The sequence below is a fragment of the Macaca thibetana genome, chromosome 12 (genome assembly GCF_024542745.1).
Source record: "Macaca thibetana thibetana isolate TM-01 chromosome 12, ASM2454274v1, whole genome shotgun sequence".
Classification (NCBI taxonomy): Eukaryota; Metazoa; Chordata; class Mammalia; order Primates; family Cercopithecidae; genus Macaca; species Macaca thibetana.
The window spans coordinates 108,185,938-108,200,210 of record NC_065589.1 but is presented as its reverse complement, the minus strand read 5'-3'; the positions used below and the strand labels follow the sequence as shown (position 1 = coordinate 108,200,210).

Below are 14,273 nucleotides of genomic sequence, written 5' to 3'. Positions count from 1 at the left end.
CCAGGTGATGAAGGTTAACATCCACAGGCTAAGCCATACTGGCAGTATGTACTCGTGACATGATGTGATGACAGTGGCACTTTACCTCTCTGGTCTTCCTCCCAGAAATACATAACCCAGCTTCATCATGAGCAAAAAACATCAGATAAACCATAATTGAGGGAATTTTTATGAAATACTTGACCAGAACTCAAAACTGTCAAGGTCAGTAAAAACAAGGAACATCTGAGAACTGTCACAGCCAAGAGGAGCCTAGAAATATGACAGCTAAACATAATGTGGTATCTTGAAGGGGATCCTGGAGCAGGAAAATGACATTAGATAAAAACTAAGGAAACCGTGTACATACATACATGCTGACAGCATTATTCATGACAGCCACAAAATACAATAAACCCAAATGTCTATCAGTGATGAATGGATAAGCCAAATATGGTCTGTCCATGCAATGGAGTATTATTCAGCCATAAAAAGGAATGAACCACTGATATGTGTTACAACATGGATGAACCTTGAAAATATTATGCTACGTGAAAGCCAGAAAACAATGGGCCGCATATTGCATTGTTCCATTTATACGAAAGGTCTAGAATAGGCAAGTCCATAGAGACAGTAAGTTAGATTAGTAGTTGGCAGCAATGGAGATTGGGAAGGGGGGAAATCGGGAGTGGTCGCTTTGGGGTACTGTGTTTCTTTTGGGGGAGATGAAAGAAAATGTTCTGGAATTAGATAATGGTGATGGTAACATAACCCTGCAAATACGCTAAAAACCACTGAAGTTACCCATTTTAAAGTGGTGAATTTTATGCTATGTGAGTTATAGCTCAGTTTTTAGAAACTAAGGAAATCTGAATACAGTATGGAATTTAGTTAGCCAAAAAGTTCGGAGGCAGAGGAAACTATACTCAAAATGTAAATGTTGTAAAAAACAGTGAAAAGCTGTTCCAGATTACTTGAGATTAAAGAGCTATGACAACTAAAGGCAATGGATGATCCTTACCAAGATGTGTAGTGGTTGAGGGAAAGGGTCATAAAAGACACATTATGCGGCCAGGCGTGGTGGCTCACGCCTGTAATCTCAGTACTTTGGGAGGTTGAGGTAGGTGGATAATTTGAGGTTGGGAGTTCGAGACCAGCCTGGCCAATATGGTGAAACTCCGTCTTTACTAAAAATACAAAAATTAGCCGGGCAGTAGTGGCTGCGTGCCTGTAGTCCTCGCTACTTGGGAGGCTGAGGCAGGAGAATCACTTGAGCCTGGGAGGTGGAGGTTGCGGGGAGCCAAGATCGCACCACTGCACTCCAGTCTGGGCAACAGAGAAAGACCCTGTCTCAAAAAAAAAAAAAAAAAGACACATATGGGGTCAGTTGACAAAACTGCAATAAAGATAGTAGATTAGATTACAATTATTTTATCAGTGTTAAATTTATTGTATATAATCAGAATCATTTGCATTTTGATTATATAATAAAATATTTTTAATTTTAGGAAATACACATATTTTGGGATAGGGGACATGAGTATGCGACTTATTCTGAAATTATTTGAAACAAGTTTATGTCTGTAGTGTGTACACACACAAGAGCAGAGAAAGAGCAAGGGGTCCAGAACAGGAGGGAGACAGTTCATATGTGAATCCAGGTAAAGGGTAATAACATATTTCGTGTTGTTCCTGCAAATTTGTTTTCCTGTGAATTAAGGAAAACAAAATTCAGAAAGGCAGGTGTTAGCAAGGAGGTACAACAGAGGGAACTCATTACTCTAGATAAGAATGTAAATCTATTGCAACGCTTTGTAGGGTAATTATCTTGTACATTTCCTACTTCAATTTTTAGGTATATATCCTAAAGTAATTGTTGTACATGTGCCATTTGCACCAGGAAATATGTGCGATAATGTATTAGGAGCATTATTTGTTATAGCCAAAAACTGAGGAGCTATCCACTATTAGTGTAGGAACATTTTAACACAGCAGTGAAAATGAGTAAACTGTGGCATATTGGAATGGTATACGAATATCAAAAACAATACTGAATAAAAAAAGCAACTCACTGAAGGGTATAAACAGAAACATTCCATTAATATAAAGGTCAAAAGTAGACAAAAGTAAACAGTATATTATTTAAGGCTACATATGTGAAAGAAAAAAACTATAAAGAAAAGCAAAAGAATGATTTGTAGTTAATTCTGGGGATGGAGGGTACACAGGAGGACTTGGAAAAGCCTGGTAACATTCTGTTTCCTAAGCTGGTGTTTTCTTTAAACTATTTCTAATACTCTAGTATGTATATTTCTTAATTTAAAGAAGTTTCAAATCAGACAAAACTCTCCAAGCCAAAAAAAAAAAAAGAAAGTCTACCACAAGTCATTAAATAAACAAAGCAAATAATAAAACAGTATGTAAGTTATTAATTTTTGTTAAGAAATTACATATGCATCTGCATCTCTGTGTTTAAATGGACATACAAGTAGTTTGCGAGGATAATCATGAAAATGTGGTTTTGGGGAATTAGGATTTCAGGAAAATTTCTGCATCACCTGTATTTTTTAAATTTTGAAGTCCATGAGCATTTATCAGTCAGACTCACATTATGAGATTATACTTCTTAAAATTTTGTTTATTGATGTAAAAGAATTACACATATTTATAGGGTTATACTTCTTTTATCTTTACTACTGTCGAATAAGTAGCCTAAAGGTAGGGTCTGTGTTTTGTACATACTTCTCTGTATTCTTATAATAAGAATTGGAAAAAAAAACCAAAACAACTAAAACCAAAAAATGTGTGGAAAGTCACCAACACTGTTTAGAAATATTAAATGAGAAAAGCAGGTTAAAAGGCAGTATTTTACATATACAATATTAGTGCCCTTAGTATGTGTATTCTGTGTCTTAAAATGAAACGCTCCACTGTTAATGATTATTATCTCTCGGTATTATAATTTATCGGTAGTTTTAATTTTCTTTGTATTTTCCTTATTTGCATGTATTACATATGAAAGCAGGAAAAAATAGAATATTTGTCATTATTAAAGATTGAAGTTCTGAGGTGCTTTCAGTAACATTATCCTCACCTTTGGGGTCATGGCTGGCTGCCTGGAGGAGTGCTGTCTTGTTAAGGATTAAGACAAGTGGCTGAGGATTTGCACTTCTGTAAGTGGCTGCTTCATCCTTTGACACCTGTGCTGATCATTTGTGTGCGCTGCCCCTCCTTCAGGTGCTGCACTATCTGGCAATCCAGAAACCTGCAGACCTTGCTCGGCACCTGTTACCTTCTGTGATTCATGCAGCTGTACTCAAGGTAAAGGAAGAAGGTAAATGTCATATTTAACTAGTCATTAGTCATTTCCAAAGTGAAAGTATATTTTGCTTAATTTATTTAATGCTGGCTTTAATCTTCTTTAAAATAGAAAGTCTGGAAAACATTTCTTCAGTTAAGAAGATCATAAAGCAGATAATATCCCATTCCAGTAAAGTTTTGCACTTCCCCAATCCAGAAGACAAGAAATTGGAAGTAAGTTTGATGTAGTGTCAGAATCTTGCCAAGTGTTCTCCTCAGTTGGCAAAAATAATTTTTAAGATGCATTTTCAAAGGGCTTTGCTTTTTTGCCATCTCCCAACGTATGCCTCTTCCTTTTCCACCACCAGGAAATCATTCACCAGATTACTAATGTGGAAGCTCTCATTGCAAGAGCTCGGTCACTAAAAGCCAAGTTTGGAACTGAGAAATGTGAACAGGAGGAGGAAAAGGAAGATCTTGAAAGGTAATTGCTATTTGGCTAATTCGGTTTTGTCTGCAGTAGGAAAAGCCACCACTCTCTTAAGAAAAATTGTAATAGGATATTGAGACTCTTTTGTGGTACTCATATATTATTTGAAACAAGCATTGTCTAGAGACAGAAATAATTATCATAACATTTGACCTCTCCTGTATTTCTGAGTCTCTACCAGGTGTTTCCATTCTTCCCACTTTTAGAAACAGTCTCCTAGAGCCTCCTTTTTTAGGGATTCCTTGGTTTGCTCTTGGAGATGTGGTGTCTGTAATTTCTTGTGGAGGAGCTGTTAACTGTGTTGCTCACCCTGCCCCAAAACTTTGTTTGCAGCTGTTACTATTCCTTGACCACAGGGTGCAGGTGCTGAAACCATTTCTGCTTAGTGTTCCTAGTTGTTTATTTTAAACAAGATTTGTGATAGCAAAGGTACACATCCTATGCACCTTGCAATTATGTTTTGAAAGAGTGACCAGATGGCTTTTCTCAGATGAAGCAAATGATTGGGGCATTCTCTTTATGAGACTCAACACCATTACCAGTGGAGCTTAGATCAGTGTGAGGTCCTGTTCATTTTTTGCCCATGTTATTTGGAAGGGCAATATTGTTTTACTGTGTGATAAAGTGTTTACAAATTAGCTTGTTCAGTGGCTTAAATTTGTCATTTAAAATTTTTCATGAGCCTTTCCATAAGAAATGGCATTATTGATGCTAAATAGTTAATATTGTATGGCAAGGCATTTGCTGTCTTTTAACAAGTTCATGTTTACATTTTATGTCTTTTGTTGAGTGAAGTTTTCTCCTAGACTACTTTGCTCTTGAAAATTTCTTCCTTTTAAATGAGAAGAATAAGCTGTAATCAAGGGACTTGTTTCTAAAATAGTAGTATGAATTAAGAGCAGGTGGTGCAGGCTTGGTGGCTTTGTGCCTTCAACTCTGTTAGTTCCACCATATGTTATCTGTGACATACTTGGAAGTTCAGTGTTTCCAGCATCTAATGGAACAGTTTACAATTGCGACTTTGCCCAACACAAGTATTTTAAGCATATGTGCACGTGTGCGTGCACACACAGACACATACCCCTTAAAAAAAAACAAAAACAAATATGGATCATTGCTTTTATTGGATAAATGTAACTTAGTTTATATCATACAAAATTTTTTTCATCTTTTATTAACTGTAGCATTTTCTAAGCTAGTCTGAAAAAAATAGACTTTTTTCTTACACTTTGACAGAGATGGGCTTTAAAAATTTTTTATTAACACAGGCGAAAAAGTAGGAAGATTGTCAGTTAAGTCGATAATAGTTGCAAATGTCAATCTATCTTGCTGTAAAATTTCACTCCAACTTTGTTGGATTTAGCCAGTATCAGCTTGAGGATTTGTCCACAAAACTCCTGTGGGAGGATGGACGCCCAGTGGCCTGGACAGCTCACTTTCCATCCTTTCGTTGCCTGTCTCTCTCTCCTAGGTTTGTGAGTTGCCTGCTGGAGCAGCCTGAAGTGTTAGTCACCGGTGCAGGAAGAGGACATGCTGGCAGGATCATTCACAAGCTGTTTGTGAATGCTCAGAGGGTATGTGAGAATCATTATTGACTCCATCATGATCTCTCCAAACCTCTACTCGAGAAGAGGCTGTCTTAGTTCCCACACATGGCTGATCACACTCATGTCACCTGAGTGTAAGCCTGGGCATTGGGTTTGAACACTGAAGAAACAATGACTTCTGAGTCTTTGAAATCCATTTGATTTCCTACATGTTGAATTAAAATGATAAGTATATTCTAGGACCTAAATTTTAAAAATTAGAAGAGTCCAAAATCCATTGTTATAGAAGTTGGCAGGGACTCAGTTAGCAATGGCCAGAGTTGTGCTGTGGGAAAAAAATAGGAACTTTCAAATTAGAATGGAGTTCAGTTTTACCATCTTTAAACCCCATGTGGGGCAAAGTGGATTCACAACTCAGCTTAAATTGTAAATATAATTGTGCTTGTAATGGTGAGGAGATCTACCTTTGAGGTTTCCTAGAAAAGAAGAGGAAAAACTTCAGATTTTTAGGGCAGATTTCAGCACTACTAGAGTAGTGAAAGTAAAGGTTTTAAAATTATATAGTATCTTGGTTACTGGTTAAGGGCTCTGGCATCCCACAGATAATTCTCAGTTCAGTGCTCATTAATATTAGGAATTCTGATAAAGGTATTATGATGTGCACTAATTACACACTTCCCCTTCTATGGCACTGTGATTACACTAGAATGACCCAGTTGTGAGAGTGTAATTTTCAGAAACAAATAAGAAAAAGAATTTCTGTAGGTCTACACAGGGAATAACAACTGGCTAATCCCCATAGAGTTGGTCTGGAATACAGCTAGTTAATATATTCAAATTCATAGCCAGATACACCGATAGGAATTCTTAGCAAGAGCTCAAATCTCAGTTTGTTTGTGGGGCAGCTCCTTAAACTTCAGAATTTCAAATGAATAATAGATACTTGCTCTGATTTATTTTGTTTTTGTCTCTGGCATGAAAACAAGAACTGAGTTTGGTTCCACATCTGATAATATCTATCCAGTTCACTACCCAGAAGCTTACAAGCACATTTCCTTGTTAGCCACCCATATGAATGTTCCTCGTATTGCAAAAATTCCTTCCTCTTTGATCATTTTTAAAAAGTGACGTGTTGGCTGGGCATGGTGGCTCACACCTGTATTCCCAGCACTTTTGGAGGCCGAGGTGGGTGGATCACCTGAGGTCAGGAGTTCAAGACCAGCCTGGCCAACGTGGTGAAACCCTTCTCTACTAAAAATACAAAAATTAGCTGGGCGTGGTGGCGAGCACCTGTAATCTCAGCTACTTGGGAGGCTGAGGCAGGAGAATCACAAGAGGCAGAGGTTGCAGTGAGCTGAGATCGTGCCACTGCACTCTGTCCTAGGCGATAAAACTCCATCTCAAAAAAAAAAAAAGTTATGTGTTAAGAGGATTTAAAATCTGAAGTATTTATATCTTTAGTCCTGAGACTGTTACTTATTTTAGATAACTGAACAAAATTATTTTCCCCAAAATAGAAATAACCTCCTTACCCCCTCTACTGACTGCAAGTAAAACTAACAGTATAGGAAATTTTATATTTATTTATTCACTTTTTTAAATAGAGGGTCTCACTCTGTAGTCCAGGCTGGAGTGCGGTGGCACGATCATAGCTCACTGCAGCCTTGAACTTCTAGGTTTAAGCAATCCTCTCTCTTCAACCTCCCAAGAGGCTAGAACCACAGGCATGCACCACCACGCCCAGCTAATTTTTGTATTTTTTGTAGGGACGGGGTCTCACTTTGTTGCCCAGGCTGATCTAGAACTCCTGGTTTCACGCAATCCTCCTTCCTCAGCCTCCCAAAGTGCTGAGGTTATACGTGTGTGTGAGCCACCACACCTGGCCTAGAAAATTATAAGAAAATATTAATCACATAATCTCACTACCCATTGATGATTTAACATCTAGTAGATACATATGTATAAATTTTAAAATGGTTATATTATATAATTACTTTGTTATTCTTGTTTTCCACTTAATATACTTATCTTTCAAAATCACTAAATACAGGAACATAGTATGTCATCTTTTAGTAGCCTCATTGTATAGCTAACTCCCTTAATGGCTACTGAAATTGTACATTCATCTACATTATGTCATTTAAGAAAAAATTTTAAAAGTTTTCAGACCTTGTAGTCAGTGTTTTCAGGGAATTGATAGACTGTCTTAATCAATATAACAAGCATCTGATTGGTTCATTTTTAAACTCAGTACTTAAATGTCTGGTTGAAGTAAACTGTTAGAATTTATTCATGTAACTTTTATTTTCATTAGCTGATACTTTGTATCAATTTTACTAATTAGTCAAGATTTTAACACATTTTTTTTAAAAAGTTGTGATGTAATTTCACTTGGCATTTTTATAACTTATAGTAATTTTATATATTTATAACTTTTCCTTAAAGTTATAAATAGTAATGAGCCTTATGATTACAGGTGTCCTTGGTATGTACATACTTAAATGGAATTCAGCAAATAAATGACTAACTGGATTTTGCTTCAGACTTGCTAGATTGAATAACTTTTAGGCACCTATTCCTAAATTCGCTGGAATATCTATTTTTCAAGCCATGAACACTTTTTTTTTTTTTAAGCATTGTAATTCCCAGTAAAAGAGCTAGGTTTTTGTTGGTCATTTCTCCCATTAAATGACATCATATGTCACCTGTTGAGCCATGGATGCATGAGTAGTAGTAGATGTTTGCTGTAGTTGACAGCTAGGTGTGCTGTGTGTGGTGTGACTTTGTCTTGAATATTCTTTTGATAGGATCGTGTTCCTTAATGTAGTGCATGCTGTCTTTGAAATAATCCTGAACTCCCTTGTCTAGCCCGATTTAAACCATCTTGCTTGTTTCCCTTTCATCACTGTTTCTTTTCTCACCCCTTCTCAAGCTGACTGAATCTTCTGATGAGGTAACAAAATAGCCTTTGCCCCTCATAGTTCCTTGTTCCTTCCCATTCCTCGAACTTCATAAGGTCATTAACACTAACCACCTCTCTCACAGTCTGGATTTGGCTTACCTTTCTTGCTGATACTTAGCGCAACATGATTTCATGTTTTCATTGCCAAAACAATTTTTTTTCCAAATTGATGGTATCAAAAAAAGTATAGTAATAAGAATTAAAATTGTAGGCTGTAAATGAATATGCATTTTATGTCATTTCAATGAAAAAATAGATGCCTTTAATACTGAGAACTTCTCTTGTGTGGTTGCCATATGGGGCTCTATCACTTCGGCATCACATTAGCTGCCCAGCAAGCAAGACCAGTGCTCCTACTTTTAATTTGGCAAGTGAACCTTAAAAAGAATCGATTAAAAATTCTGACCCAGAGTCAAGATGAAAATCATCTTTTCACTCTGGAGAAAAACAGCTCCTTACTGGACTAAGGCTATCAGATGTAGACTTGGGTCATCGCTGGAAGAAACGTAGAAAGCAGCACAGCTCCGAGGTCCTTTTTCATCAGATGTCTGAATATGGCTTTCTCTCCTCAGAGCAGATTGCCTGGCAGTCATCATCCCTCCTGTCTGTCTCCAGCCCGGCTGCTCATGCAGTGTCTCCAGCTTCTTGCATTTGCTGTGTTATGTGGTTTTTGAGTAATCTTAACATATAGCTGACTGCATTACTGAGTAACTTGGGGCATTTTCATATCTTTATCATATTAAATCACCTGTCCTTCAAAAGCATCTGAGTTTAGCATTTGACCTGCTTTTGGCTTTAGCATTTGATTCTTTTCCAGGCTGCAGCCATGACTCCACCAGAGGAGGAATCGAAGAGAATGGGCTCCCCAGAGGAAAGAAGGCAGAACTCCGTGTCAGACTTCCCACCCCCTGCCGGCCGGGAATTCATTTTGCGCACCACTGTGCCGCGCCCTGCTCCCTACTCCAAAGCTCTGCCTCAGCGGATGTACAGTGTTCTCACCAAAGAGGACTTTAGACTTGCAGGTGCCTTTTCATCAGATACCTCCTTCTTCTGATTCTTGGAGCATTACTCGTTGGTGGCGTCAGTGACAGTGCTGCCTCCTCCTGTGGGAGGGAAGGTGCCAGGGAGAACCTGGGAGGTCCTGGAGAGCGCCCTGTCCATTTGGGTGATCAGAAATCAAACCAGCATCAGAAAGACTTCCCAGCACCAAGCTTGAGCTCTGTTGTTTCACGGAGGAGGCAGCGAGAATGGGCTTGAGCTGTTGAGAGATTTCTGCGCTAGAGATGGCCTTTGTATATGGGGGGAAACACAAACGCATCCGACACTCCCTGTCCTCACCCTGGCGGGATGGTGTTCATCGCCTTCTCTTCTGTGAGGGCCTCTAGGCTAGCGGTTGCATTTGTGGTCTGTGCTAACACTTCGTGGTTCTATATATCAGCAGCAAGTGTGCAAAGTAAAGGACCTGTTAACTCAGATTTCTGGATATTTTGGTGGTAGCTTCTAGTCCCAGAATCTGTGTTTTTAAAATACTACATGTCATTCTGTCTATTCAGTCACCTGGTGGTCATCTTTCTTGTACTAATTAACTGTTGATAAGCATTTTGGATATTCTAGGAGAAAGCCTATAATTTCATATAGTTTCTCTTTTTCACATAACTGTAACCTAAATGTATTACTTCTGATAAAACTACATATCAAATGTCACTGCAAATTAGTTTTATATCTATCTTGTGCGGTTTGTCTTACTTATTTTCCTTTTGGTTGCCATGTAAGTTATCACCCTGAAAATCGTCTCCCTCCCCTTCTCTTGCTGTACAGCATGCGTTCCTTTTTTGTGGTTGCTGGCTGGGTACTCTGTTTAATGAAGTAGAGAATAGCACTTGCAAAAATACAGTCTTGGTACCTAGAGACTGTCATGCAGATAGTATAATTTGGTATATGTGCTAATGCACTGAGTAGAGGATTATTTTAACACACTATTTTGCTTTTGTATTTTAGTTAAAATAATCGATGGGGATGTGTAGCCCCCTGTGTGAGGATGACATCACCACATTTCTAGTTTCATGGAGCTCAAGATGTCTTGTGTCTGTGTCGCTAGATGGCCTCTGCTTGGTAATCTTAAGTTATTTTTAGGCCTAAAATTCTCACTTCAATCCAAAGTAAAAATGGTTATACTGAAGCATAAACCTTGCCTGTGTAATTTTAAAGAATTAATAGAGCTGTGCAAATTATTTTATTTTTTGTAAAAAAAAAAAAAAAATACATATCTCTGTATGTAATGTGTGTGCGACACACACACGTCTCTGTGTGTGTGAAGTCGGGGAGGCCCTGGGGGATGACCTTCCAGTTTATGATGCTTTTCTCTAGGCCGCTGGACTTCATTCTTACTGGTCCACGCAGATGCAGGCGGCCTGAGACCAGCGCTGGACCAAGTAGAAGATGGTTCCTAAGGACACAGTTTGTCTGTTTTCTAACAAAGAAAAATTCTACAAAGGAGAGGTTGGGCGTTACAAAGCATTGTGAATCTAATAAAAGGAAAGTGTCGCTTTCTGTGGTGTTTCTCTCATTTTCTCCTGCTGAGGCATTTCATTCTCATTTCACGTAGTTTTGTGCTGTCTCAGCTCTAATGTTTGCAGCCTGCTGAGCCTAACAAGGCAGTGGTCTCAAGAACATTCTTTGTGCCTTTTTAAAGTACTCCATTTTATTTTTATTGTAGTTATGTATTTATTTCACAGATATTTTTAAGTACCCACTTTGTGTCAGGTACAGTACGAGCAATGAAGATAAAACAGAAACCAAAACACACTCCCTTATAGGGAGAACTGACACCATGTGCCACAAAATGTTGAGTATAGTCACCTCCGCCATGTGGATCGGAGGGCCTGCATTTCTCCTACAAATAATTGAATGTAATCCTACATTCGTGTATTCATTGGCAGTACGGAGTAATAAATGCAGCAGTATCATAAAGTGTTGTAGGAAACGTTCTTCACCCAGGCTTTGGGGATCAGGAAAATTACCCCAGAGGATGTGATTTTGGGATTGAGACCAGAAGCTGAGCAGGCACTTGGGAAAGCATGAGTGGGGCGGGTGGGAAATGGCTTGCAGAGAACCAGGCGTTCCTCTAGCCCTGTGTGCAGTGAAATCACGATTTTCATTGTGAGGTGCTTTATTTCTCCACCTCTTCAATCTGGTCTCGGCTGTGTCTTTCTTTGGTCAACAGACAGAGACTTAAGTCCTTGCACACTGGGGCTTGCCCTCCCTTCTTGCCAGGAGCCTGGAGGCCACTGTGAAGAAGCTCGCTCTAGGGTGAGAGTTGGGGCAAAAGGTAACTGACAGGAGGGGACGGAAAGCATGTTACAGGCAGAGGAACGGAATGGGCAAAATCCCAGAAATAAGGGGAAATGTCTATGTGGGGAGCAGCCAACCTTTCTATTTGGCTGAAGTATGGTATCTAGAGTGGGAAGGGGCAAGAAATGAAGATGGTGAGGTGAACTAAGGCAAGACCAAGAAGTTCGGGGGAAGCCGCAGCTATAAGTTAGTTAGGGCTTTGCCTTTGGGGCGGTAGTGAGTCGCTGAAGGGTTTTGTGCAGGGGAGTGACATGGTGGGTTTTAGAAAGGCCACACTGGCAGGAGAGGAGAGGCTAAGAAAGTACACAGCTGTCCTAGATCTTGAGTGAAACTGTCTGCTCCTTAGAAGGAAGGTGGCAATTATAGTGTTTTTTAATCCTGTGTGCCTGAGACTGTGCTCCTAAGAGGTGCACGTGCTTGTGAAATGGCCTCTCTGGGGCCCTCCCACCCCCATACATTCCTGTACCACTGGAATAATTCAGATTTTTCTTCAAGTTGGAGTATTTTAAAACCCTACGCATTTATGTTTATATTTCATTCATTAGTCCAGCAAATGTTTATTCAGTACCTGCTATGCGCCAGGTACTGTTCTAGGCATCAGGGAGACAGCAGTGACTAGAACGTGGAAGACCTGGTGCTCAGGAAGCTCACAGTATGGGACACCAAGTGTCAGCAGCTGGTCTAGGGAGGGAGTCTGCCTTCTAGGAGGTGATAAGGGAGGGCTTATGACATTTGGTGGTGACATTTGGGCAGAGACAAGTGAGGAGGCAGTCCTGTGTATAGATGACTAGGAGAAGATTGCAGACAGGGACTGGCCAATGAAAAGCCTGAGGCAGGGGTGTACCCGGCACATGGGAAGCACAGAAGGAAGGCCGGTGTGGCTGGAGGGGAGTGAGGGGAAGAGGGGCAGGAAAGAGAGTTGTAGACGTGCAAGGGCCAGATGCGTACAGCCGCACGAGTTGAGATTTGTTTTCTTGACTAAGAAGGGAAGTCATTGGAGAGTTTGAATCAAGGAATGTCATGATGTGACATTTAAAAATCTCTTTGGGGCCGGGTGCAGTGGCTCGTGCCTATAATCCCAGCACTTTGGGAGGCTGAGGTGGGCGGATCATCTGTCAGGAGATTGAGACCATCCTGGTCAACATGGTGAAACCCCCATCTCTACTAAAAATTTAAAAATTAGCTAGGCGTGGTGACGCCCACCTGTAGTCCCAGCTACTCTAGAGGCTGAGGCAGGAGAATTGCTTGAACCCGGGAGGCGGAGGTTGCAGTGAGCCGAGATCGTGCCGCTGCTCTCCAGCCTGGGCGACAGAGCGAGACTCTTTGTCTCAAAAAAAGAAAAAGAAAGAAAAAAAAAATCCCTTTGGCCACTGTGTGGTGAATACACTGCAGAGGCTGGGGTGGAAGTAGTGAAACTAGTGGGAAGCGGGGAGGTGAGAGCACTCTGGACTGGTGTGGTAGCCATGGAGCATAAAAGGGATCAGAGATGATACAGATCTTGAAGGCGGAATGCGCAGAATTTACCAATGGATTCAGCGAGGGTCTGAGAGTGAAGGATGACTTGAAGGTTTGGGACCTGAGTGAATGATGCTGTCATTTACTACAATGGGGAAGACAGGGAAGAGCAAGTTGTGGGGCTGCTGCGAGTGCTGAGCTCGAGCTTAGGGCATGTTAATTTTGAGAAGTTTATTAGATGGCTGTGGTGGCCAGCCTCCTGCCTCCAACTCACACCCTGTGTAGCCCCCCAAGCCCACACCCATTGTACCAGGGTTAGTCTCTGACCAACAGAACATGGAGGAAGTGTTGGAATGTCACTCCCAAGGTTAGGTTATAGGAGCCATTGCAACTTCTATTTTGGTTCCTAAAGAGAGGCCCACATGGTGCGGAATGGAAGGTCCCTGCCAACAGCCACGTGAGTGAACTTGGAAGTGGATCCTCCCGGCCTGCAGGTAACTGCAGCCTCAGGAGGGACCTTGGGCCTGGACTACCAGCTAAGCCACTCCCAGATGACTAACTCTCAGAAACTGTGTAAGATGTGTATTTTAAACTGCTAAATTTGGGGGTAATTTATTCGGCAGCAATAGATAACTAATACCCAAGTGGTTGGCTGTGTACGTTTGGAGCTTAAGGAAAGGGTTAGGGCTTATAATATAATAAATTGGGAAATTTAGATAATACTTAAGCCAGGGACAGTATGAGGTCACCCAAGCAGAAGAGGTCTGGGGATTGAGCCAGAGGAAGAGGAGGACAAGGACCGGCAGAAAAGATGAAGAAGAAATAGTTACTGAAGCAGAAGGAAAACCAAACGTGATGTCTTAGAAGCTAAGAGAAAACATACTTCAAGAGGGCAGGAATTGATCAGCTGTGTCAAATGCCACTAGGATGACAAGATGAGGACTAAGAGGCGACTGTTGTGTCTGTCTATGCAGAGGAGCAAATGCATTCAGAGAGAGGCAAATACTTACTGGGAAAGAACAGAGAAGGGCTGCCTCGAGGGCAGTCTGGGAAGGTCAGTACTCCTTTGCTAGCAGGGTGGGTGCCCTTAAAACTTCTGCCCCAAGCCAGTTGCGGTTTGGGTTTCTTGCACTGCTCCTTGCCAGGCATTGGTGGGCAGGATGTGGAAGGGGCGAAGGTCATGAAGCAG

General features: G+C 40.6%; 1 protein-coding gene across 4 annotated transcripts in view; it reads left to right on the top strand.

Annotated features, from left to right (window-relative positions):
* The window catches only part of RAB3GAP1 (RAB3 GTPase activating protein catalytic subunit 1), a 1,043,110-nt gene extending 1,032,282 nt beyond the window's left edge, over window positions 1-10,828 (top strand). Inside the window, exons 20-26 of one of the 4 annotated variants that reach the window (XM_050750975.1) lie at window positions 3,217-3,313; window positions 3,410-3,513; window positions 3,648-3,763; window positions 5,241-5,343; window positions 8,249-8,269; window positions 9,096-9,300; window positions 10,277-10,828. In XM_050750975.1, the coding sequence (XP_050606932.1) occupies window positions 3,217-3,313; window positions 3,410-3,513; window positions 3,648-3,763; window positions 5,241-5,343; window positions 8,249-8,269; window positions 9,096-9,300; window positions 10,277-10,302 (672 nt within the window). In that variant the 3' untranslated portion in view covers window positions 10,303-10,828. Of the gene's footprint in view, window positions 1-3,216; window positions 3,314-3,409; window positions 3,514-3,647; window positions 3,764-5,240; window positions 5,344-8,248; window positions 8,270-9,095 lie in introns of all 4 variants that reach the window. The other 3 variants (XM_050750973.1, XM_050750977.1, XM_050750976.1) reach the window with 3 other exon arrangements.
* The last annotated feature ends 3,445 nt before the right edge of the window (window positions 10,829-14,273 follow it).